At 58.2% G+C, this 19,909-nt stretch overlaps 9 protein-coding genes across 9 annotated transcripts; 4 read left to right on the top strand and 5 right to left on the bottom strand.

The window, feature by feature from the left end:
* Positions 1 to 30: 30 nt before the first annotated feature.
* FA10DRAFT_250835 (tannase-domain-containing protein) lies at positions 31 to 2,292 on the bottom strand. The gene is made up of 2 exons (XM_025519578.1): positions 1,230 to 2,292; positions 31 to 1,157 (listed from the first exon to the last, which is right to left on the bottom strand). The coding sequence occupies exons 1-2, from the start codon at positions 2,250 to 2,252 to the stop codon at positions 117 to 119; spliced, it is 2,064 nt and encodes a 687-aa protein (XP_025379701.1). The 5' UTR covers positions 2,253 to 2,292; the 3' UTR covers positions 31 to 116.
* Positions 2,293 to 3,205: 913 nt separating this feature from the next.
* Positions 3,206 to 4,000, top strand: FA10DRAFT_285368 (putative RPL17A-ribosomal protein L17.e; the record flags this gene model as incomplete). Its single annotated transcript, XM_025523986.1, has 3 exons — positions 3,206 to 3,229; positions 3,373 to 3,613; positions 3,675 to 4,000. The coding sequence occupies 3 exons, from the start codon at positions 3,206 to 3,208 to the stop codon at positions 3,998 to 4,000; spliced, it is 591 nt and encodes a 196-aa protein (XP_025379700.1).
* Positions 4,001 to 4,538: 538 nt separating this feature from the next.
* On the bottom strand, positions 4,539 to 5,090 carry FA10DRAFT_222899 (hypothetical protein; the record flags this gene model as incomplete). The annotated part of the gene is made up of 3 exons (XM_025518567.1): positions 4,539 to 4,718; positions 4,784 to 4,836; positions 4,901 to 5,090. Coding segments are annotated over 3 exons (423 nt in total), but the record flags the coding sequence as incomplete, so codon positions are not given.
* A 122-nt stretch (positions 5,091 to 5,212) lies between these two features.
* FA10DRAFT_266250 (putative heat shock protein Hsp88) lies at positions 5,213 to 7,971 on the top strand. The gene has a single exon (XM_025521420.1). The coding sequence runs from the start codon at positions 5,433 to 5,435 to the stop codon at positions 7,800 to 7,802; it is 2,370 nt and encodes a 789-aa protein (XP_025379698.1). The 5' UTR covers positions 5,213 to 5,432; the 3' UTR covers positions 7,803 to 7,971.
* Positions 7,968 to 11,526, bottom strand: FA10DRAFT_274863 (hypothetical protein). The gene is made up of 9 exons (XM_025523238.1): positions 11,419 to 11,526; positions 11,339 to 11,350; positions 11,196 to 11,270; positions 10,641 to 11,144; positions 10,204 to 10,573; positions 9,985 to 10,142; positions 9,102 to 9,923; positions 8,848 to 9,039; positions 7,968 to 8,788 (listed from the first exon to the last, which is right to left on the bottom strand). The coding sequence occupies exons 1-9, from the start codon at positions 11,458 to 11,460 to the stop codon at positions 8,099 to 8,101; spliced, it is 2,865 nt and encodes a 954-aa protein (XP_025379697.1). The 5' UTR covers positions 11,461 to 11,526; the 3' UTR covers positions 7,968 to 8,098.
* An 81-nt stretch (positions 11,527 to 11,607) lies between these two features.
* On the top strand, positions 11,608 to 13,996 carry FA10DRAFT_240103 (Alpha,alpha-trehalose-phosphate synthase). The gene is made up of 3 exons (XM_025519200.1): positions 11,608 to 13,312; positions 13,384 to 13,533; positions 13,606 to 13,996. The coding sequence occupies exons 1-3, from the start codon at positions 11,781 to 11,783 to the stop codon at positions 13,670 to 13,672; spliced, it is 1,749 nt and encodes a 582-aa protein (XP_025379696.1). The 5' UTR covers positions 11,608 to 11,780; the 3' UTR covers positions 13,673 to 13,996.
* On the bottom strand, positions 13,717 to 15,578 carry FA10DRAFT_266247 (putative diacylglycerol acyltransferase type 2b). The gene is made up of 8 exons (XM_025521419.1): positions 15,394 to 15,578; positions 15,057 to 15,315; positions 14,936 to 14,982; positions 14,559 to 14,879; positions 14,460 to 14,477; positions 14,332 to 14,396; positions 14,145 to 14,258; positions 13,717 to 14,077 (listed from the first exon to the last, which is right to left on the bottom strand). Exons 1-8 carry the CDS (start codon positions 15,537 to 15,539, stop codon positions 13,920 to 13,922), a joined length of 1,128 nt encoding a protein of 375 aa, XP_025379695.1. The 5' UTR covers positions 15,540 to 15,578; the 3' UTR covers positions 13,717 to 13,919.
* On the top strand, positions 15,492 to 18,708 carry FA10DRAFT_274860 (putative periodic tryptophan protein PWP2). Its single transcript, XM_025523237.1, has 2 exons — positions 15,492 to 16,273; positions 16,463 to 18,708. Exons 1-2 carry the CDS (start codon positions 15,792 to 15,794, stop codon positions 18,666 to 18,668), a joined length of 2,688 nt encoding a protein of 895 aa, XP_025379694.1. The 5' UTR covers positions 15,492 to 15,791; the 3' UTR covers positions 18,669 to 18,708.
* Positions 18,709 to 18,813: 105 nt separating this feature from the next.
* FA10DRAFT_300974 (hypothetical protein) lies at positions 18,814 to 19,868 on the bottom strand (the record flags this gene model as incomplete). The annotated part of the gene is made up of 4 exons (XM_025524909.1): positions 18,814 to 19,102; positions 19,179 to 19,480; positions 19,553 to 19,680; positions 19,732 to 19,868. The coding sequence occupies 4 exons, from the start codon at positions 19,866 to 19,868 to the stop codon at positions 18,821 to 18,823; spliced, it is 849 nt and encodes a 282-aa protein (XP_025379693.1). The 3' UTR covers positions 18,814 to 18,820.
* Between the last annotated feature and the right edge of the window lie 41 nt (positions 19,869 to 19,909).

Below are 19,909 nucleotides of genomic sequence, written 5' to 3'. Positions count from 1 at the left end.
TCACACTCGCCCACGATGAAAAGTGGGGAGGAGCGGCTAGAATTTCTCATTGCTTCGATACCAGAGCAAGTGCAACAAACAATGCTATAGATAATGTTCAAATCAATTCTCCTTTTCTAAGAAGCAGCGTAGTGCTCCCCGCGACAGTACGAGTCGTTGGCATCGTATGGATCTTGCGCATTCTCGTTGAGCTTTGCCACCTTTGGGTATGGACAAAGGCGATGGGTGAACTTGACGCCATTGCTGTACGGCCGCTTGTCACTCGATGTGCCGAGGTCCGTCGGCTTCTCGTCTGGATTGTCCTTGTACGCGGCACCAATAAGGTGCGTGGGTGCGATTCCCTCCTCAGCCCACTTGGCCAGCGCCAGGTAGGCGTCGTGCTCGGCATCGAATTTGAGCGGGCGAGAGCCGACGTCAGAGGTCTGCGAGGCCCCTCCAAAGTTCCAGGCGCCATCGCCGCCACGGCAGTGTGCCATGCCGGGGATGCGGAAGAGGCGGTAGGCGTCGAGATCGTAGTAGCCCATGTGGTTCTGCACCTCATTGTAGTAGCGGATAGAGCTACCGGAGGGGATGAGCTGATCGGCGAGGCCATGGTAGTGGATGATCTTGCCGCCGTGCTCCTCAAGGAAGGGAGACAGGTTCGGGTTGTCGGTGTTGGTTCCGCCTGGGTCTTGATCCTGGCCTTGGGCGATGAGGGAAAAGTTACCTTCGACCACTTTGTTGTAGTCGAAGGAGTCCGGTGTGCCCGTCAGGTTCAGGACCTGGTACTGATACCAGCCCGGAGCAGGCGGAAACGGCGTGCCGACAACACCGTCTGTCACCGTCCACGACTCTTCAGATCCAGGCAGAACAGAGTCGTGGATCAGGTCGCCGTTGGGGTAGCGCAGCGCCGTGTAGATGTCGCGCAGGTTCGCAAGCTGATCGGCACTCAAGCAGTGGTCGGTCCGGTTGAGCGACGCACAGCCAAGCAGCAAGTCGAAGTTGACCTTGCACCTCGTAGGATCTTCCAGAACGTTGTCCTGAATGCCATCCTGCAGGTCGCATGCACCAATAATGGCGCGATGGATGACGGGGTAAAGGCTCTCCGGGATGTACCTCGAAGAATTCTTGTCTGACTGCAGGAAGTTGACGTGGATCTGAATCGCGTTCAGGTAGTTCTGGTACGAGGGAGAGCTAGGACGTCAGCCAACGGATCAATCGCAAAGAGAGTATGGGAGAGAGTGACTCACATAGGAGATGGCAGGTGAACCTGCGAGGATGGCATCGTAGTCGCGAGGGTACCGTTGCGCCTCTGCAAAGCCCTGCCTACCGCCCGTCGAGCATCCTCGCCAGTAGGAGCCAAACCCGTGTTTTTGCTGGCGACCTTCCCTTGCCGCAACACCGTAGAAGTGCTTGACGACCTGCTGAGCGACAATGGTGGAGACGTGCACGCCTCGGTGACCAAAGTCGACCTGGCTCTGGTAGTGTCCGATGGTCCAATTGGTGCCGCTTCCGGTGCCGAAATGGCCGCCGTTGGTGCCTGCTGCAGCCTCGCGATAGCGGGTGAGGGCCTGCTTCATATCGGGGTACGAGACAGCGCCCCGCTGGCCGCCATTGCCGGAGAAGAGAAGGCGGCCGCGCCAGTTGTCTCGCGGCGCTGGAAGAACTTGCTGCTGGGCTGGCTCTCGCTCTTCATCCGTGCCGTTGCCGTCACCGCCAGATCGGCGCGTCGCGGCTGTTGCGGATGTCGTCTGGTTGCTGCTTCCAGCAGCTGTCGTGTTTGTGGGTGCTTGCCCCGGAAGAGGAAGCCAGACCTCGAAGAACGTCTTGCTATCGTCGCTCGTTACGATGCTGGCACCAAAACGACAGAACGCAGGCAAGCCGCCCTGCTCTCTTTGCACCTCGTCGGCCTCTCCGTAACCTTGATCGCCCATGACTGACTTGCGGTCCCAGTCACCGGCGCTCGAGATGATCGAAGCGAGGCTCTCTTCATTGCCTCTGAACGCTGTCGTGGGGATGTCCTGGAACAGTTCCTTCGTGGATGGGTTCTCGCCGTCTGCATACAGTCGTGTGATGATGTCCGCGAGCTCGAGGTTGTGGTGTGCCTTGACCGTGGAAGGAATCGACTGAGCCAATGCCGCGCACGACGCATTGAGGTCAGTGCTCGTCGGGCCTTCGAACGGCGGCAAGAACGGGTATCTTGGGTAACTCTCGCCCGCCAGCGCTCCCGCGAGGCTGGCGCTTCCGACAAGCACTGCGACGGACCACTTCATCTTCCCTTTGACCCGAGCAGCGACGTTGTCATGGTGTGGGAGAAGAAAGACAGCCCTGCCCCTTTCGGCTTCTAAGCTGCTTCATACATCCCTGCAAGTAAACCCGGCCGGAAATTTCTTTTATGCGTTCATCGAAGCTTTGTTAATTGCTAGGCAACCCCACTGAGACCTCCTCTCCACTTGCTGCGCTAAGGGCTCAAGCCTCACCCGCAATCGGCATCCGTCCCGCTGCCATTCTTTGTACACAGAACTAGATCAGAGGCCTCAGACGTTTCTTTTATGCAGGCAGGGGTAACATTGTCCGTGGGGCAAAGATCGTTCCAAGCCTGCCATTTCCAGTAGCGCATTCTTATTAGGGCCGCTATTCATGCTGCAGTTTCCCTTAGTAGATCTCGTTCCTGGCTCGGCTCGCGTGGCCAATGGCTCCCAAATGTGAATCAGAGGATCATGCCTGCTTCATGTTTGAACGGCGAAACAGTACCGATTCATCTAAGTCACAGTGTTGTTCAAGAGCTTAAGATATCTGACGGGGATGGCCATACGCCAGACCCGGGGTTCCTCCCTCATGATCGACATCGATCACCTGGATCCGATGGCGCGTTAGGTCTCCAAAGCAGTCATTTAGGACATCTACTACTCTTAAAAAAAATCAAGATATTATAATTTGCCACGTGGGTAAAGTTCAGACACGTGCCGTGCCTAAACCGCAGCTGGATAATGGGTTCAAACATCTGGAGACGGCTCTTCCACCTTCCAAGCCTGGTCAACGTCAAGATATCAAGATGGTGAGTGTTGGTGTTGGTGCTGCTGGCGGTCTTATAGGTTCAGCTCGTGGGCGAGTCCGAGGAGCATGGTGTCGACTGGGCGAGAACAAACGGACGGGAGGGGCGGACGGGAGGGAGGACATACGAGGAGATCATGGTACGCGGACAGCGACGGTGGGCTTGAGAGGGATGACCTGGGCGGTGGACGAAAGGGTTGGATAGGATAGGGCATCAGGAGTTCCAGAGATGAGATCCTCTAGTGATCGATGCAGAGAAGGAAGGAGAAAGGCTGGGCGACATGGAGAAAGAAGACAAGAGACGATTGGAGATGCAGGCCCTGACAAGTGTTGCAACAGGTCCGCTACGCTTTCGACGACAGCAAGCTGGTGGAGAAGACGTCGCGCTCGCGCGGCTCTTACCTCCGTGTTCACTTCAAGAACACCCGCGAGACAGCGGCCGCCGTCTCGGGCATGAAGCTGCAGAAGGCCTTCGCCTACCTGCAGAACGTCCAGGAGCGGAAGCAGTGCATCCCCTTCAGGAGGTTCAACGGCGGTGTGGGCAGGACGCAGCAGGCTTCGGAGTTCAAGACTACTCAGGGTGAGCCGAAAGCGCAGAAGGAGAAGTTAGAGGTCAGGACTGACAAGCGTGTTGTTTACAGGACGATGGCCCGTCAAGTCGGTCAAGTTCCTCTTGAACCTGCTCAAGAACGCTGAGGCCAACGCCGAGGCCAAGGGACTCGAGACCGAGGAGCTCCTCATCAAGAACATCTGCATCAACCAGGCGCCCAAGACCCGCCGTCGCACATACCGTGCCCACGGTCGCATCAACCCCTACCAGGGCCACCCTTGCCACATCGAGATCCACCTCGCCGAGCCCGCCGCCGAGGTGCCCAAGGGAGACTCGTCCGCCCTGCAGCCCCGCCTCAACAGACGCCAACTCGCTCAGAGGCGCTCTATCGCCGCCCGCAGCACCACCACTGCCTAAATATGGGCAGCATGTACCTGTACAGAGTAGTCGTGTCGGGGGAGAGAGGGGCCATTGTATGCATTCCGAGGTCTCGTGGGCAGGGCGGGCGTATTCAGCTGTACGGCCTCGTCGATCCTCGATTTCTCACCCTTCAAAATTACATCATCTCATGACCACTTGGATCGCTGCTGCTCCTTTCAGAAAAGCTGCCTACATGAAGGAGTCGTCGCTTTGTTCCCCTTCTTCATCCTCTAACCCTTCTGCCTGCCGCTGAGCCTTTACCCGGGCTTGCCGTTCTCTCTCCCGCTTGGCAGCTTCCATGGCCTCCTCGGAGTAGACTGGCAGGACGTTTCTGTCAGTCTCATTGATCTTACGCGGTGAAGCTCCTTCTCCCATGCTCACGGTTGCTGTAGTCTCTGGCCGACTTCTCCTCCTTTCTTTTCCTGGCCTCGGCCAGTTCTGCGTTCTTCTGTTGGTGATCGGCTCGGTCAGCCAGGGACTACTGTCTTGAAATGGTCAAATACCGCATTCTCACAATTTCATTGGCTGCCTCGCGCTTCTTCTTGTTCTTCAAACGCTCCCTCTCCTGGCGGACAGCCTCGTGGTCCACGACTTCCTCGCGGCGCGTCTTATTAAGACGGTTCACGATTGCGTTCTCCCGCTGGGCGACGTGATGACGCCGCACCCTCTGATCATTCTTGAACGACACAGCGCCGACTGCCATGTCGCCTTGTTTCTGCAATAGGTCACCGTCTCAATAAAAATTGCAAGCCAAGAGCTTGAATACCTCCAAAGACCGACCTTTATATTGCTCCACGGCGTGTAGATGATGGTCTGGTTATCTCTTTTGTTTCCTGAGGCACGACCGCACGTTGGTCAGTCTTTAGATACGAGGTCGTTATACGTAGCAGAACTAACCCTCGATACTATTCGCTTTGACGAGCTGTGACATGTCGTCAAGCAGGGGTTTCGGGATGGCGTCCCAAGCCATGCCCTCCTGCAGGCGCAGGTAGACGTGGGCCGAAGAGAGCTTGTCGACGTGGAACCAGACATCCTCTTCATCACCGTACTTGATCAACTCTTCATTCTCTACCTTGTCTCTGCCCATGTAGATGGTCGCAGGCGGATCGACCGCCGTCGACCGGAAGAACAGGACCATTTCCGACTAGACCTGGAGACTTTGCCTGGGCGGGCGGGCGGGCTGGGTGGGCTGGTTGGGCTAGGACTTTTCTCGTGGAAGCCTCGCGATTCTTCCAGGTGGAGCTCGATTTTTTTTATTCCTTCACTGACGTAATTTCAGTCACTTTCAACGCAGCAGGTGACACTTTTCAAGAAGAACCGACGAGAAATTTTTCAGGCGCGACATTATTTCTAGTGCGCTGTTGGCTGGTGGAAGTGCACCTGTGCTCCTCTTTTCTTCACAACCAACACAGAGCAAACTTGCACAAAGATGGCATCGACGATTGGTATTGATGTTGGTAATGCCAGCAGCAAGATCGGCGCCGCCCGGGCGAGGGGCGTCGACGTGCTGGCCAACGAGGTGTCGAACCGGCAGACGCCCTCGCTCGTCTCCTTTGGCCAAAAGGCACGAGCGCTTGGCGAGTCGGCCGCGACGATGCAGACGAGCAACTTCAAAAACACAATTGGATCGCTCAAGCGACTGATCGGCAGGACGCTTCAGGACAGGGATGTGCAGGAATTCGAGAGCAAGTTCATCAACGCCCAGCTCGTCGATGCAAAGGGAGAGGTCGGCGTCAAGGTCCGCCTTGCGGGCGAGGAGCAGGTCTTTTCTGCCACACAGCTCATGGGAATGTACCTGGCCAAGCTCAGGGATACGGCTGGAAAGGAGCTCGGTGGTAGCAGTGTGAGCGACGTCGTCATCTCGGTTCCCAGCTGGTTCACCGACGGCCAGAGGCGAGCCATGCTCGACGCGGCCGAGATCGCAGGCCTCAACCCGCTTCGACTCATGAACGACACGACGGCTGCCGCGCTCGGATATGGTATCACCAAGACCGACCTTCCAGAGGCTGATGAGCCGCGCTACGTTGTCTTCTGCGACTTTGGCCACTCGAGCTACCAGGTGGCCGTCGTCGCCTTCTCCAAGGGATCGCTGACCGTCATGGGCACGGCTGCGGACCGCCACTTTGGTGGTCGCGACCTTGACCGCGCGCTGCTCAACCACTTTGCGGAAGAGATCAAGGGCAAGTACAAGGTCGATGTCCACTCGAGCCCCAAGGCCATCTTCCGCCTTCTTGCCGGCTGCGAGCGGCTCAAGAAGGTCCTCTCTGCCAACGCACTGGCTCCTCTCAACGTCGAGAGCCTGATGGACGACATTGACGTCTCTTCGCAGCTCAAGCGAGAGGAGTTCGAGGCACTCGTTGCCCCCCTGCTCGAGCGGGTCACCGTCCCTCTCGAACAGGCTCTTGCGCAAGCCGGCCTCACCAAGGACCAGATTCACAGCGTCGAGATGGTCGGTGGCAGCTCGCGTGTGCCCGCCCTCAAGGAGCGTGTGTCCGAGTTCTTTGGCAAGCCCCTTTCCTTCACCTCGAACCAGGACGAGGCCGTGGCCCGTGGCTGCACGCTCGCGTGCGCCATCCTCTCGCCCGTCTTCCGCGTCCGCGAGTTCCACGTCCACGATGCCAACATGTACCCCATCAAGTTCACCTGGGAGAAGGTGCCAGACGTCGATGAGGACACCGAGCTCGTCGTCTTCAACCCCAACAACCCCATTCCTTCGACCAAGATCCTCACTTTCTACCGCAAGGAGCCGTTCGCCATCGAGGCTTACTACGCGCAGCCCGACCAGCTCCCGGCAGGCATCAACCCTTGGATCGGTCGCTTCCAGATCAAGGGCGTCAAGCCGACGGCCAACGGCGACCACTCGATCGTCAAGGTCAAGGCCCGTCTCAATCTCCACGGCGTGCTCAACGTCGAGAGCGCCTACACTGTCGAGGAGGTCGAGAAGGAGGAAGAGGTGCCAGTCGACCCCTCTGCGATGCAGACCGACGGTGCTGAGCCTCCCAAGACGGAGAAGAAGCTCGTCAAGAAGGTCCAGCGCAAGGATGAGCTGCAGGTCTCGGCCGGTCTCAACACCAAGGACAGCAGCCTGATTGCTGAGTACAAGGAGAAGGAAGGCCAGCTGTACTCTAGCGACAAGCTCGTCATCGACACCGAGGACCGCAAGAACGCCCTCGAGGAGTTCATCTACGACCAACGCAGCAAGCTCGACGAGAGGCTCAAGCCCTACACCCAGGAGTCGGAGAAGGAGAAGTACCTGGCTCTGCTCAACGAGCAGGAGGAGTGGCTCTACTCGGACGAGGGCGAGGACGCCAAGAAGTCCGACTACGTCGACAGGCTCGCCAAGCTGCACAAGCTCGGTGACCCACTCGCGGCGCGCTACCGGGAAAACGAGGAGAGGCCAAAGGCCGCCTCGGCGCTCCGCGAGACGATCAACATGTTCATGAGCGCTGTCCAGGGTGGCGACGCCAAGTACGACCACCTGACCGAGGACGACAAGTCCAAGGTGGTGGAGAAGTGCGCGACTGTCGAGAAGTGGCTGAGCGACAGCCTGATCCGAGTGCAGGAGCAGGAGAAGAACAAGGACCCCAAGGTCACGGTGGCCGACATGAACGCAAAGAGGGACGACGTTCTTTACACGTGCAACCCAATCATCAACAAGCCTAAGCCGAAAGCTCCTCCGGCGCCTACGCCCTCTGCTGACCAGCAGAAGCAGCAGGAGGCCCCCCAGGAGAATGGAAAGGCCGAGGGTGACGCGGAGGCCACGCCGCAAGAGGGCCCTGGCGAGATGGATGTCGATTAAAGCTTCCGTCAGCCTCTGGCAGCCGGTTCTGAAAAGTTACCAAGAAGAGTGATACACTGGAACTAGATTTCTTTTTTCCTATCTCAACTTTTTCTTTCTTGTTCCCTGCCTCATCTTTCCTCTTCGCTCTCCCCACAAAAATGAAATCATAGATCTATTCGAGTACTTCGTTGATGCGTGCGTCTGACTTGACTAAGATGCGATTCCAGATGACCAAACAAAGGGTGGAAAAGATGCTGTCTATTTGAACGTCTCTAGCATTACATGGCTCTCCTTGGGTGAGCTGGGGAGTAATTTTACGAAATGTTGACCGTCCGAACGCTCGTGCGATCCGTGTCGCCGCTACCCCGCCTCTTCTGGACTGGGAGCAGGCCCGTCTCGCTGTCCTGCTCACCCGTCGAAGCGTCCACGACGTCGACCAGTCCGCGCTGCGTGTCAATGTGTTCTGTGCCCTGGAGCTCACGGATGCGCAGGCTGTGTGCCTCGAGCTTCTGCAGGGCCTCCTGTAGCTCAATGTGCTTCGTCAGCGGTCGCCGCGGGAGCGGCGTGAGTGCGTGTCGAGCGTCAAGATTGATCGAGAGAACATTGGACGAGTGAGCGCCCTCGGAGACGGAGATGAGGAGCGAGCGCTGGCGAACGGGCGCTGGGCTCGACGAAGACGAGCCCGATGACGACGAAGATGACGGACCCGGCGTTTCGTCAAACTTGGGCTCCCTCGGCGACGCAGCACCACTCGCGGAGCCAGACGATGTGCCTGGTGCGGCAGTCTTCTCAAAGACTTCAAAGGTGATGGAGGAGAAGTAGTCGAGCGGGGGCATGCGAGGCATGACAACCGGCAGGTGCGAGGAGAGGATGAGGTTGAGGAGCGTATGGATGTGCGACTCTTTTGTAAAGTAGAGGCTACACAAGCTGCCTTCTTCCGAGGCGCGCAAGGCGGAAACGATGTGGTTGAGCAGCGGGAGCGAAGTAAGGAGACCGATCCGCTCCTGCAAGTGGGTCAGAGTCAGCCAGGTACAAGTCGCCGAATTGAGCGCCAGTCACTCACCTTCTGCTCTGGGGTCACGCCGTATTCTTGTGGGCAAATATAGTTGAATAGCGCCAAGCTCATCCGGTAGAGGTCGTGCAGGCGGTCGAGCTTCTTCTCGCCGGCGGCGTCCTTGGCATCGGAAAAAATTGTCTCGAGGAAGGGACGGTTGTGCAGGCCGTCGTGCGACAGCATGTCGTACAGCTCCGACGTCTACAGGAGCTAGAGGTCAGCTGACAACCATGACAAAAGGGACAGAAGGGTAAAGAACTCACCCTTCCAGGATCATGAGGATCGTCCTCGTAATCAGCAAACAGCTTCTCCCACCTTTCTCGAAATAGAGCCGGCGTCTCGTGAGTGCACCATCGCAGCTGAATCTTGTTGACGTCCAGCTTGCTCCAATTCTCCCGCATCGTGGTGTGCAGCGACCTGAGAAGCTCGGCAACGCGCTTACACAGCTCGGCTGGTGGAGGAAGATCCTTGGGCCAGTGGGTTGGCCGCTCGTTTGCACCAGCAGCGTCCGGGTCAAGCGACTGCTTGAGCTGCTTCTTGACGGTGTCCATTAAGTCCTTCGCCGCATTGCTATCATCGAGCAGATCCTTTCGAATGACGAGGTGCAGCGGCTCATTGCTGCTGGACTCTTTGTCTTCTAGCAGTGCTGCGGCAAAGATCTCTGCACTGGCCGACACTCTTCTCTCGGAACTCGTATAGATGGTGCAGTTCTTGAGTGCCGCGTCGTTCATGATATTCATGTCCCTGCGCATGTTCTGCCCAAAGTCCTTTGCCTGGTGTCGAGCCGCATGGGAGAACTCGCCGCCCCATTTGATGATGAGCTGCATCTTTTCCAGCTTGCCTGAGTCACTGTCGAAGCTGGGCTTCATCTGGACCTTGGTGCCCGGAAAGTCCTTCTTGCGCTCAATGACCTGGATGACGAGGTTCAAGTCTTCTTTTGCGGCGCCAGGCAGCTCAAGCGCCTTCTGGGCAGCTTGAGAGACAATCTCGAGGTTCTTGCGCAAGATGATCTCTTCTCTTCGACCTTGGAGTAGCTCAATGAGGGGTGCAGTCCAGCCGTCCTTTGGCTTGAACGAGCGTTTGAGCTGAAAATCTACTTGTCAGTGACGATCGGTCAAAATAAGCACAAGGAGACTATGCGCTCACCTTTTGCTTGGGCGTGCGATCTCCGTGCCTAAAGACGGTCACGTTTGCCTTAAGCGTCCAGCTCGACTGTTCAGTCTCGCCTCTTGGAGGAACCTCGCTCAGCGTCCGTCTCGGGACACTCGTCTTGCAGAACTTTGTCAAGATTTCGGCACACTTGTCTGTTCATCGAGGTCAGACTTTGCATCATGAAGAGAACTGACCTGAAGCGCAGAGACTCACCATAGTAATAGTCGTTTCCCTTGACGAAGCTCCATCCATTGACGTCAATGACATAGCTTTTGTTGCCGACCCTGAGCAGGTCAAAGCCGCAGATGTTCTGCTTGAAGCCGGTGGAGATGTCGCTCGCCATCTTTCGCTCTTGTTCGTTCAGATTGGTAATGTAGCGAATCTCTTTGCCGTCAGGGTTTCGCTTCACCATGCCGTCGACAACGGGTGATTTCCTTGTCTCGGCATGAGCAAAGCCGGGTCCAATCGTGTAGACTTTCACGTCTTCGGCATTGTCGACGTCCATGAACTGCTCGTAGATGTAAGAGCCTTCTGTTCTCGGTTCGGTCAAGTCTGGGTCATACTCCGATGACTTGTTGCCAACCTGTACCAATTACGTGTCAGCAGGACAGAGTCGCGAAGAGACGTTTTGCAGGGACAGGCGCTCTCACCTTTCTAAAGAGCCTCCTTCCGCCACCGCCTCTTGCCTGGGAGAAATAGATGTGAATGTTGTGGTCCTCTCCACTGACCGGCTTCTCGACGTAGGGCTTCTTGATGGTGGTCTCGTCTATGTGCTTGCCGTCATGGGAAGTCCTTGTCACGACGAGCGTGTCAGGATCGCCGTCCTTGAGCTTGCACGAGACCTTTGCTGGACTCGTGGCGCGAAAGTCAACCTTCAGCCGACGTCTGAGATCGTCCTCTACCTGCTCCTCAAAGCGCGGACCTCCGTCGCGGTCCACTTCCACCCGGAAAGGCGTGGGCACATCAATGGAGTCGAGGATCGCCAGGACAGCGCGCCGATCCCAGAGGACCTTTTGGAGGCGCAGATCGTTGACGAGGACGGGTTTCCGAAGGTCCACGTAGGCAATGGCCTTGTCGAGTGGGAACCCATCGGAAAAGAAAGAGATGAGGACATCGACAACGGGCCAAGACGACGGTGGTTCGTCGAGGAGGACCTGCAGGTCTTGTCAGTCTCTTTGAGGTTGCGCATGAGGGAGTCTACGCACCTTGTCGCCAAAGTTGACAATCTGGCAGTCGACATCTTTATTAGAGAGTATCCTGTTGAGGATCTGGGACATGGGCTGTGCGGGAAGGGTGCAACTTTAGTTTCATACCCAGAAGTCACGCTCACATACCAGGAAAGACGCACCTTGCTTCTGGCCTGTAGAAGAAAGACATTTAGCACTGTGTCAGCTCGATGAAGTCAATATCGACGAGCTCGGCCCTCACCTTCCGGTCGCGCGCCGCGACGCCTATGAGGATGGGGTCCATCTTCTCCGTCGTCGTCCAACAGCGTCCGTGCTCAAAAGAGAAGCAAGCCGGGGTCCGAGGCTGGTGTCGTCCCTCGCCCAGCTCTCGCTGACTTTTTTTTGGACCCAAGCTCTAACCCAGCACACGTGCGCCCAAAAGTCGAAGATTCCTCCACTCCACGATTTTACGCCCTGCCCTGCCTTTCGTGTCGAGCCGGAAGATCTCAATTTCACATGAGACACTGCGACAGCTACACTACTTCTCCTCCTACTGATCGACCTTTTACCTCCGTCCCTGCCTGGTCCTTTAGGCGACGTTGATCAGCAGAAAGACTAGAAAATATGGCCGACCCAAACGATGGCCAGCTGCCGCAGCCCAAGTTCTTTCTGGACCCGTCAGCGCACCTCATCGTCGTCTCAAATCGGCTGCCCGTGACTATCAAGGCTGATGCGTCACAGCCGGGCGGCTACTCGTTCAGCCTCTCGAGCGGCGGGCTCGTCTCTGCGCTGAGTGGTTGCAAGAAGCACATGTCCTTTACCTGGATTGGCTGGCCCGGCCTGAGCGTCGCCACGCGGGCCGAGGAGGAGCACATCGAGCAGCGGCTGCGCGACGTGTACAGCTGTCAGCCCGTATGGATCGACGACGACATTGCGGATGCGCACTACAACGGCTTCTCCAACTCGATCCTCTGGCCCCTCTTCCACTACCACCCGGGCGAGATGAACTTTGACGAGGCCAACTGGCTTGCGTATAGGGAAGCCAACCTCAAATTCGCAGAGACGGTCCGAAGAATCGTCAAGAAGGGCGACATGGTCTGGGTGCAGGACTACCATCTGATGCTCCTGCCCCTAATGCTTCGCACTCTGATAGAGGGGTCGGAGTTGCAGGGCTACGCATCACAGCGCGAGCTCGAGCATGTCAGGCACGGCGTCGATGGTACATCGCAGCTCAACGACTCCGAGGGGCTCGCTGCCCCACGGACATCGCCCTACAGCAGTATGGACGACACCATGAAGAAACCAACGAGCGCGACAGTAGACGAGGAGGATGAGTCGGAGCAAGTGCAGAAGCAACAAGAGGATGGAGCGCGCGAGGGACATGGTCTGGGCACATCGGACGGTATCAGCGCGCGGGGCGCCATCAAGATTGGCTTCTTTCTGCACACGCCCTTTCCCAGCAGCGAGATCTACCGCATCCTGCCCGTGCGCCGCGAGATCCTGCTGGGAATCCTCCACTGCGACCTCATTGGCTTCCACACCTATGACTATGCTCGCCACTTCCTCTCATCGTGCACCCGTATCCTTGGCCTGCCGACGATGCCGAACGGCGCCGAGTTCGAGGGCCGGTACGTGCATGTGGGCACGTACCCCATCGGCATCGAGCCTGCGCAATTTGAGGAGGGCCTCAAGCGCGAGAGCGTACTGCAGCGCATCAAGTCGCTCGAGCGCCGCTTCGAGGGCGTCAAGATCATCGTCGGTGTCGACCGGCTCGACTACATCAAGGGCGTGCCCCAGAAGCTACACGGGCTCGAGACGTTCCTCCACGACCACCCCGAGTGGATCGGCAAGGTAGTCCTGGTCCAGGTGGCCGTGCCGTCGCGCCAGGACGTCGAGGAGTATCAGAACCTGCGCGCTATGGTCAACGAGGCCGTGGGCCGCATCAATGGCCGATTTGGAACCGTCGAGAGCATGCCCATCCACTTCTTGCACCGCAGCGTCACCTTTGACGAGCTGTGCGCCCTCTACGCCATCAGCGATGCCTGCCTCGTCTCGAGCACGCGCGACGGCATGAACCTCGTCTCGTATGAGTACATTGCGTGCCAGAAGGAGCGCAACGGCGTCATGATTCTCTCCGAGTTTGCCGGCGCAGCCCAGTGAGTGATCCTTATGCATGAACCCTCTGCCTCTTTAGGGAAAGAGAGAATTGACCCGTTGTCTCTCACAGATCGCTTAACGGATCCCTGATCGTGAACCCCTGGGACAAGTTTGCCGTCGCCGACGCCATTCACGAGGCCCTGACGATGCCGGCCGACGCGCGCAAGGCAAACTTTGAAAAGCTCAGCCGCTACGTCCTCAAGCATACAGCCAGCCACTGGTGAGTGCTGATACTTGGGCCATGAAGAAACTGATAGAGAATGCAGACTGACGAGATGGACCTACTCTGCAGGGGTTTGAGCTTCGTCTCGGACCTGACGAGGATCAGAGTGGGTCGGTCACCGCCCGGGCTCGTCTGAGGTGGACCCTTCTTCTGCTCTCGCTTTTTTTCTCTCTCTCTCGTGTGTACATCAGCCATCCATCTGCATCTCCATTGCCATAGGTCTCTTCCACTGTCTCCCGATGGCACTGGCAATAGGCCGCGCGTCCATACACGAACGAATGTGCGGCTGTAGCCGTGCATGAGAAAAGAACGTTGCAACCAAGCGATGTGATAATACGAAGGAGGGAAAAGGAAGCTATCCAGAAGGTGTATAGGGCGAAAGCTTAGTCGACAATGGTGAGCTCCTTGGATCGGTTGGCCGCATAGGCGTCCTTCCACTGCTCCCAGATGCGCTCGAGCTCGGCAATGTACCGCGACTGCACCTCCTCCAGCTCGGCCTTGGACGGGTTGGCATTCTGCTTGACCTGGATCGGCCGGCCGACTGAGGGGATCGTTCGATGAGCCAATCGTCAGCTTCGCATGGCGACAGCATGCAAGAACACACTCACCGACCGAGACGATGGGGTGTCTGTACGGCATCAGACCAACCGAGATCCATATTCCTCTGCCATGAAACAGGGGCAGGGTGAAGCCAAAGATGCTCTGGAACCACTTTTGGAAGCCTGAGACAATAGAGACCAGTTGAGCCGCCTCTCTCCCGGAAAGAGTCAAGCGCCGCTGCGATCAGCCACTCACGGTGTACTTTGGTTCCCTCATCGTTGACGAGCTGCGAGTAAATGTCGTTTTCTCCAAACGAAAAGCTTTGTTGAGAGGGCTGGTCAGTCTTCTCAACTTGTGCACGCAGAGCCGGCTCAACAACTCACACCGGCACCAGAGCGGCGCTGATTATGAGAAGATGGGAGCAGTCAGGGACAAGAGCAAGGTGGAGGGCAGTCAGAAAGGGGACAGCCGCGGCCACTCACCCATTGCGAATGGCAATCTTGATGAAGCCCAGGCGGCGGCGCAGCGTCAAGTCAGCCGTGCCCGGGTGCGCGCTCAGGCTCTCGCTGGCGCCGCCGACGACGATTGTGATTGCGCGGCCCTTTCCCTTGCGCAGGATGCGCTCGCAGCTGCGCTTGCTGACGCTGCAGAGGCCCATGGCCATGAGAATGTCGCGGTAGATGGGGATGTTGAAGTTGGAGTTAAGCGTGAGCAGGTGAGGCGTGATGCCGGGAAACGACGTGGGGAATTCGGTGGCAGATGTGGCAAAGTTGGCAATGGCGCCCATGCCAATGATGCCGTGACTGCATAGAGGTCAGCCCATTTGTCTCCTCTCATTTGTTTGTCAAAAGGGACCTACGGGTGATAGCCAAACACATAGGGCTTGTCCGGTGGCAGATCGGCACTCTGGAGCCGAGAATAGAAGTCAGTAGGAAGTAAGATGCTTGAAGGATAAAAGCCGAAAAGGGTGGGTCACATACCTTGATTAGAGATACGGGGTAGTACTCTGCAAAGTAACGCCAGATGCTCAGGCGACGGGCCCACTCGAGGCGCCTGCCTCCCGACTGGGGTGCATCGTCAAAGTAGATCCAGACGAGGTAGATGAAGATGAGCGGCCAGAGCGGCGGGATGGAGAGGGCGAGAAGAAAGGCCGAGATGGCAATGGGCAACAGGAGCGCCCAGAAGAGCACGGCAAACGTCTGCAGTCTGCGATGACGAGGAATCGAGAGTGGTGCGAAGCTGTCTCAGGCAGGTCTTTGTCAGTCGAGTGCTTCCTCTCGCACCGAGAAGGTTTCCGAGATTCGTCGCGAGACTCACCGGATCACCTCGGAACCCAACGAGAAGCCGTCGGACCAGCCTGGTCCCTGGTGCGATCCAGTCCCGGGTTCCCCTTCGCCATTGCCGTTGGGCGACTGCACGTCCGCCCGGTCACCTGCCGTTGCTGAAGCTGGCTCCCGAGTCATTTGTCTTGCCTTCTTCGGTCGGCGGGCGGCACAGATGAGTAGCCTCTTGAGTGGCACGCCCGTGCGCCTGAAACCTGCATATGGACGCACGTGAAGCGACACCCCTCGGAAGTCGGCTTTATTTCTTTTTTCGAGGCGAATTTTTACTTTTTCCATCTTCTGAAGCTTAGAGGGCGCGGAGAGGAAGAAGAGGGAACAAGAAGAAGACCACTGGCGAGGAGAGCGTCTAGGAAGTCTTCCACGGGGAACAAGATGAAGTCCACCTTCTCCTTTTCCAACCTGCTCGGGACGGTGTACAAGCAGGGAAACGTCATCCTGTACGACGATGGCGAGGGCACGCACCTCGTCTCGCCCTGCGGCAACCGGGTGAGCGTCTTCAACCTGACGACGAACCAGGGCACGACGCTGCCCATGGAGATGCGCAAGCCAATTGCCCGTGTCGCTCAGTCACCCGCCCACCCCGAGATCCTCCTCATCGCCGACGTCGATGGGCGAGCACTGCTCGTCAACGCCCGTGCGCGAGTCACGCTGGCCCACATCAACTTCAAGGACGCGCTGCGGGACGCCGCATTCAGCCCCAACGGTCGCTACATTGCTGTCACGCATGGCTCACAGATCCAGGTCTGGCAAACACCAAACGTGCTCGCAAGGGACTTTGCGCCCTTTGTCCTACACCGGACGTATACCGGCCACTTTGACGATGTCCTCAGCATCCAGTGGTCCAAGGACGAAAGGTGAGCGTTCAGTCCTTGGAAGATGGTGAACCATACACACACACATACACATCGTCAAGGATGTCCAAAAAACTGATTTAATGAGTCGGCCGGCTGGCCGAAAACGATGCATTGCGCCTGAGACGATCTGCTTTCTTCTCCTTCTGCATGTTGTTCACATAGTTGGCTTACCTGCTTTACATCATACAGTTTCTTCCTGACGACGTCCAAGGACATGACGGCGCACATCTACTCGCTCAACCCGCTGATGGTGCCCGACCGGAGAAGACCAGGTCATACGAAGAAGTTCAGGCCCATGACCCTTGCAGGTCATCGATCGGCTGTCACAGCCGCCTACTGGAGCGCCGACGAGGAGGAGATCTACACCGTCAGTCGCGACGGCGCATGCTTTGTCTGGAGAGGCAAGCCAGACAACGAGAACGACGACGAGGAAGATGAAGACGATGAAATGGACGTCGAAGAGGAGAGAAACAGGGCGGGGCCCTCGCGAATCGAGAGCACAGCACCGGCCATTGCCACCAAGCGGTGGGGCCTGGCAACCCGGCACTACTTTCACGCCGTCTCGACCAACGTCGTCTGCACCTCGTTCCATGCCCCCACCTCGCTCCTCGTTGTTGGCTTCGCGTCCGGTACTTTTGGACTGTATACGATGCCCGAGTGCGAGTCGCTTCACACACTCAGCATCTCGTCGCAGCGCATCACCACCGTCTGTGCCAGTGCCGACGGTGCCTGGCTCGCCTTTGGGTGCGCGGGTCTCGGTCAGCTCCTCGTCTGGGAGTGGGCCAGCGAGTCGTACATTCTCAAGCAGCAGGGCCACTTCTACGACATGAATACCCTCTCCTTTTCCCAAGACGGCCAGGTGGCGGCCACGGGGGGCGACGACGGCAAGGTCAAGCTTTGGAACACGTCGAGCGGCTTCTGCATCGCCACGCTCTCTGAGCACTCTGCTCCCGTCACTGCCGTCGAATTTGCCAAACAGGGCAACGTCCTCTTCAGTGCCAGTCTTGACGGTACCGTGCGCGCATGGGACTTGGTACGCTACCGCAATTTCAGAACCATGACGACACCCCGGCCCGTGCAATTTGGCTGCTTGTCCGTCGAGTCGAGCGGCGAGGTCGTGTGTGCGGGTGGTGGAGGAGGAGCAGCGGCAGCAGACAGCTTCGACATCTTCATGTGGAGCGTCCAAACAGGCAAGCTCCTCGACACGCTCGCGGGTCACGACGCTCCAGTGTCCTCGATTGCATTCAGCCCTGCGGGAACGGGCACATTGGTGAGCACGAGCTGGGACAAAAGCGTCCGAATCTGGGAGTGCTTCCGACGATCAGCCGCAGTCGACCCGCTCGTCCTCAACGCCGACGGTCTTGCCATTGCCTACCGCCACGACGGCCAAGAGGTATGCGTCGCCACACTCGATGGCCAACTGGCCTTTTTCGACCCCAGGGACGGCGGACGGCAGACGGGACTGCTCGAGTGCCGCCGAGACATTGCTGCAGGCCGCAGGCTCGACGACAAGGTGTCGCGCAAGGCTGCGGCGGGGAGCTCCTGCTTCACAACCGTGACTTACAGCGCCGACGGCTCGTGCATCCTCGCCGGCGGCAACTCCAACTGGGTGTGCCTGTACGACGTCGGCGAGAAGGTCCTTCTCAAGCGATGGCAGCTCTCGCAGGATCTCAGCCTCGACGGCACCCAGGATCGCCTCGACACTCGGCGTCTGGCGGCTGTAGACGGCCGACCAATCGATCTCGTCGATGACTTTTCCGACGACGACGAGCTGACGGTGGCCGAGCGCGCCGACCGGTCCCTGCCTGGCGCTCAGCGGGGAGACCTCTCGCGGAGGACGACACGGGCGATTACGCGATCCAAGGCGGTCCGATTCAGCCCCACGGGGAGGACGTTTGCCGCGGCCAGCACCGCTGGACTCGTCCTTTTCAGCCTCGACGCAGGGGGCCAGGCCGTCTTTGACCCGCTGGACCTCGACATCGACCTCACGCCCGAGTCGGTCCGAGACCTGCTCGCGGCCGGCGATGCGCTCGCCGCCCTCGTGGGCGCGCTCCGGCTCGGTGAGATGCCGCTCGTCGACGAGGTCTACGAGCGCATCGGCGTCGCCGACATTGGCCTCGTCGTGCGCCAGCTGCCCGAGGCGCACCTGGCCGCCGTGCTGCAGCTCGTCGTGCGGCGCGCCCGCGCCTCGCCCCACCTCGAATACCACCTGCTCTGGGTGCGCGCCATCTTTGGCGTCCATGGCCAGAAGCTGCGCGAGCAGGCGGGCACGGGCCGGTATGCGCCCGTGCTCCGGAGCTTGCAGGGCGTCCTCAACGAGGTCGGAGCCAATGTCAAGCGGACCGCAGACGAGAACCAGCATGCGATGCTGTATCTCTGGCAGGCGATGCGATGAAATGGCAATTCACTCTTGCTCGTGCATCTTTCTCACTGACTTTAGCAAATATTTTTCTCTCTTGTGTCTGCGTGCTCTTTTTCGCTCTGTCTTGGAACACTGAAGACGAAGACCGCATGAAGATGACAAACCTATTCGCTTCCCTCTCTTTCTCAAAGTTTTACCCATTGCACTTCCTTCCCTAAAGCTACACCAACACTGCCGATGCGGATGGGCGGACAGTGTCTCAGCTTGACACTGAGCTCCGCCTCGAGGCGATCCGTGATCTGCTGCCTTTTGTTCTCGCACTCCCTCTCGTCTGATTCGGGTGCCACGCCGAGGCTGGCGCGCGCAGATGCAAAGCTGGCATGGAAGCGCGGCTGGGCGTGGTACGGCCTTGCCTTGAGGGCTGACGCGCCGAGGCCTTTATCCAACGCATCAGTCACCGTCTTGAGCTTGCGTCAAAAGACATGCATGCAGCATTCATCAGCGAAGGTCGGTCGGTAGGCCAAAAAGAAGACAAAGACTCACCTCGCGCCAGCCTTGGCCGACCTCGACGGCCCAAAAGGTGCGCTTGGCGTCGTGTGATGGAAAATGGGCAAAACGGGCGAATGCGACGTCGAGCGACGGACCCGGCTGGCTGTGGGACAGCGCGGTCCGAACGACGTCGACGAGGGTGTCGCGCTCGTGGGCGCGAATGAGGATGGGCCGCGAGAGCGACACGTGCAGCGGCTCGTCTGCTGATCTGAGGTCTCCCGATGGCTCGTGGAAGGTAGTCTCTAGCAGCTTCCTTGCCTTTTTGATGAGTGCAAAGACTTCGCACCCATCCGGGACTGGAGGGCAGTCAGGAAATCAGCAGAAGTGGACGAGGGGACAGGAGCCACAAGGGCGACTCTAAGACTTACTCGGCACAAAAACATAGCAGAGCCAGTCGCCCTTGAGCGGCTCTGTGGAAGCGACGCCTGTCGATGTGTGCACCTGGCGCTGCTCCTTGCTTGTCCCTGCGTCTTCAGCGTCATCGAATGCAGGCAGTCTGTACAGAAATGGTAAGCGCAGGGAAGCTTTGGCGTGGGCAGCGACTGACCTCTTTCTTTTCTTCTTTGCTTTCACCCCATCTCTATCCCTTTCGCCGCTCTTGACCGTCGTAGATGGTCCGGCTGTGTCACTCTCCTTGTCCGATTCCGACTCCGCATAGGGCACCAGCGACCTCTTTGTCGACATTGAAGAGGGAAAGAACCAGGCGCGTCAAGTGTTGGTTCCTC

This window comes from Acaromyces ingoldii, assembly GCF_003144295.1.
Source record: "Acaromyces ingoldii strain MCA 4198 unplaced genomic scaffold FA10scaffold_2, whole genome shotgun sequence".
NCBI lineage: Eukaryota > Fungi > Basidiomycota > Exobasidiomycetes > Exobasidiales > Cryptobasidiaceae > Acaromyces > Acaromyces ingoldii.
Note: the sequence above shows the minus strand (reverse complement) of the source record. Positions and strands in the feature narration are given on the sequence as shown.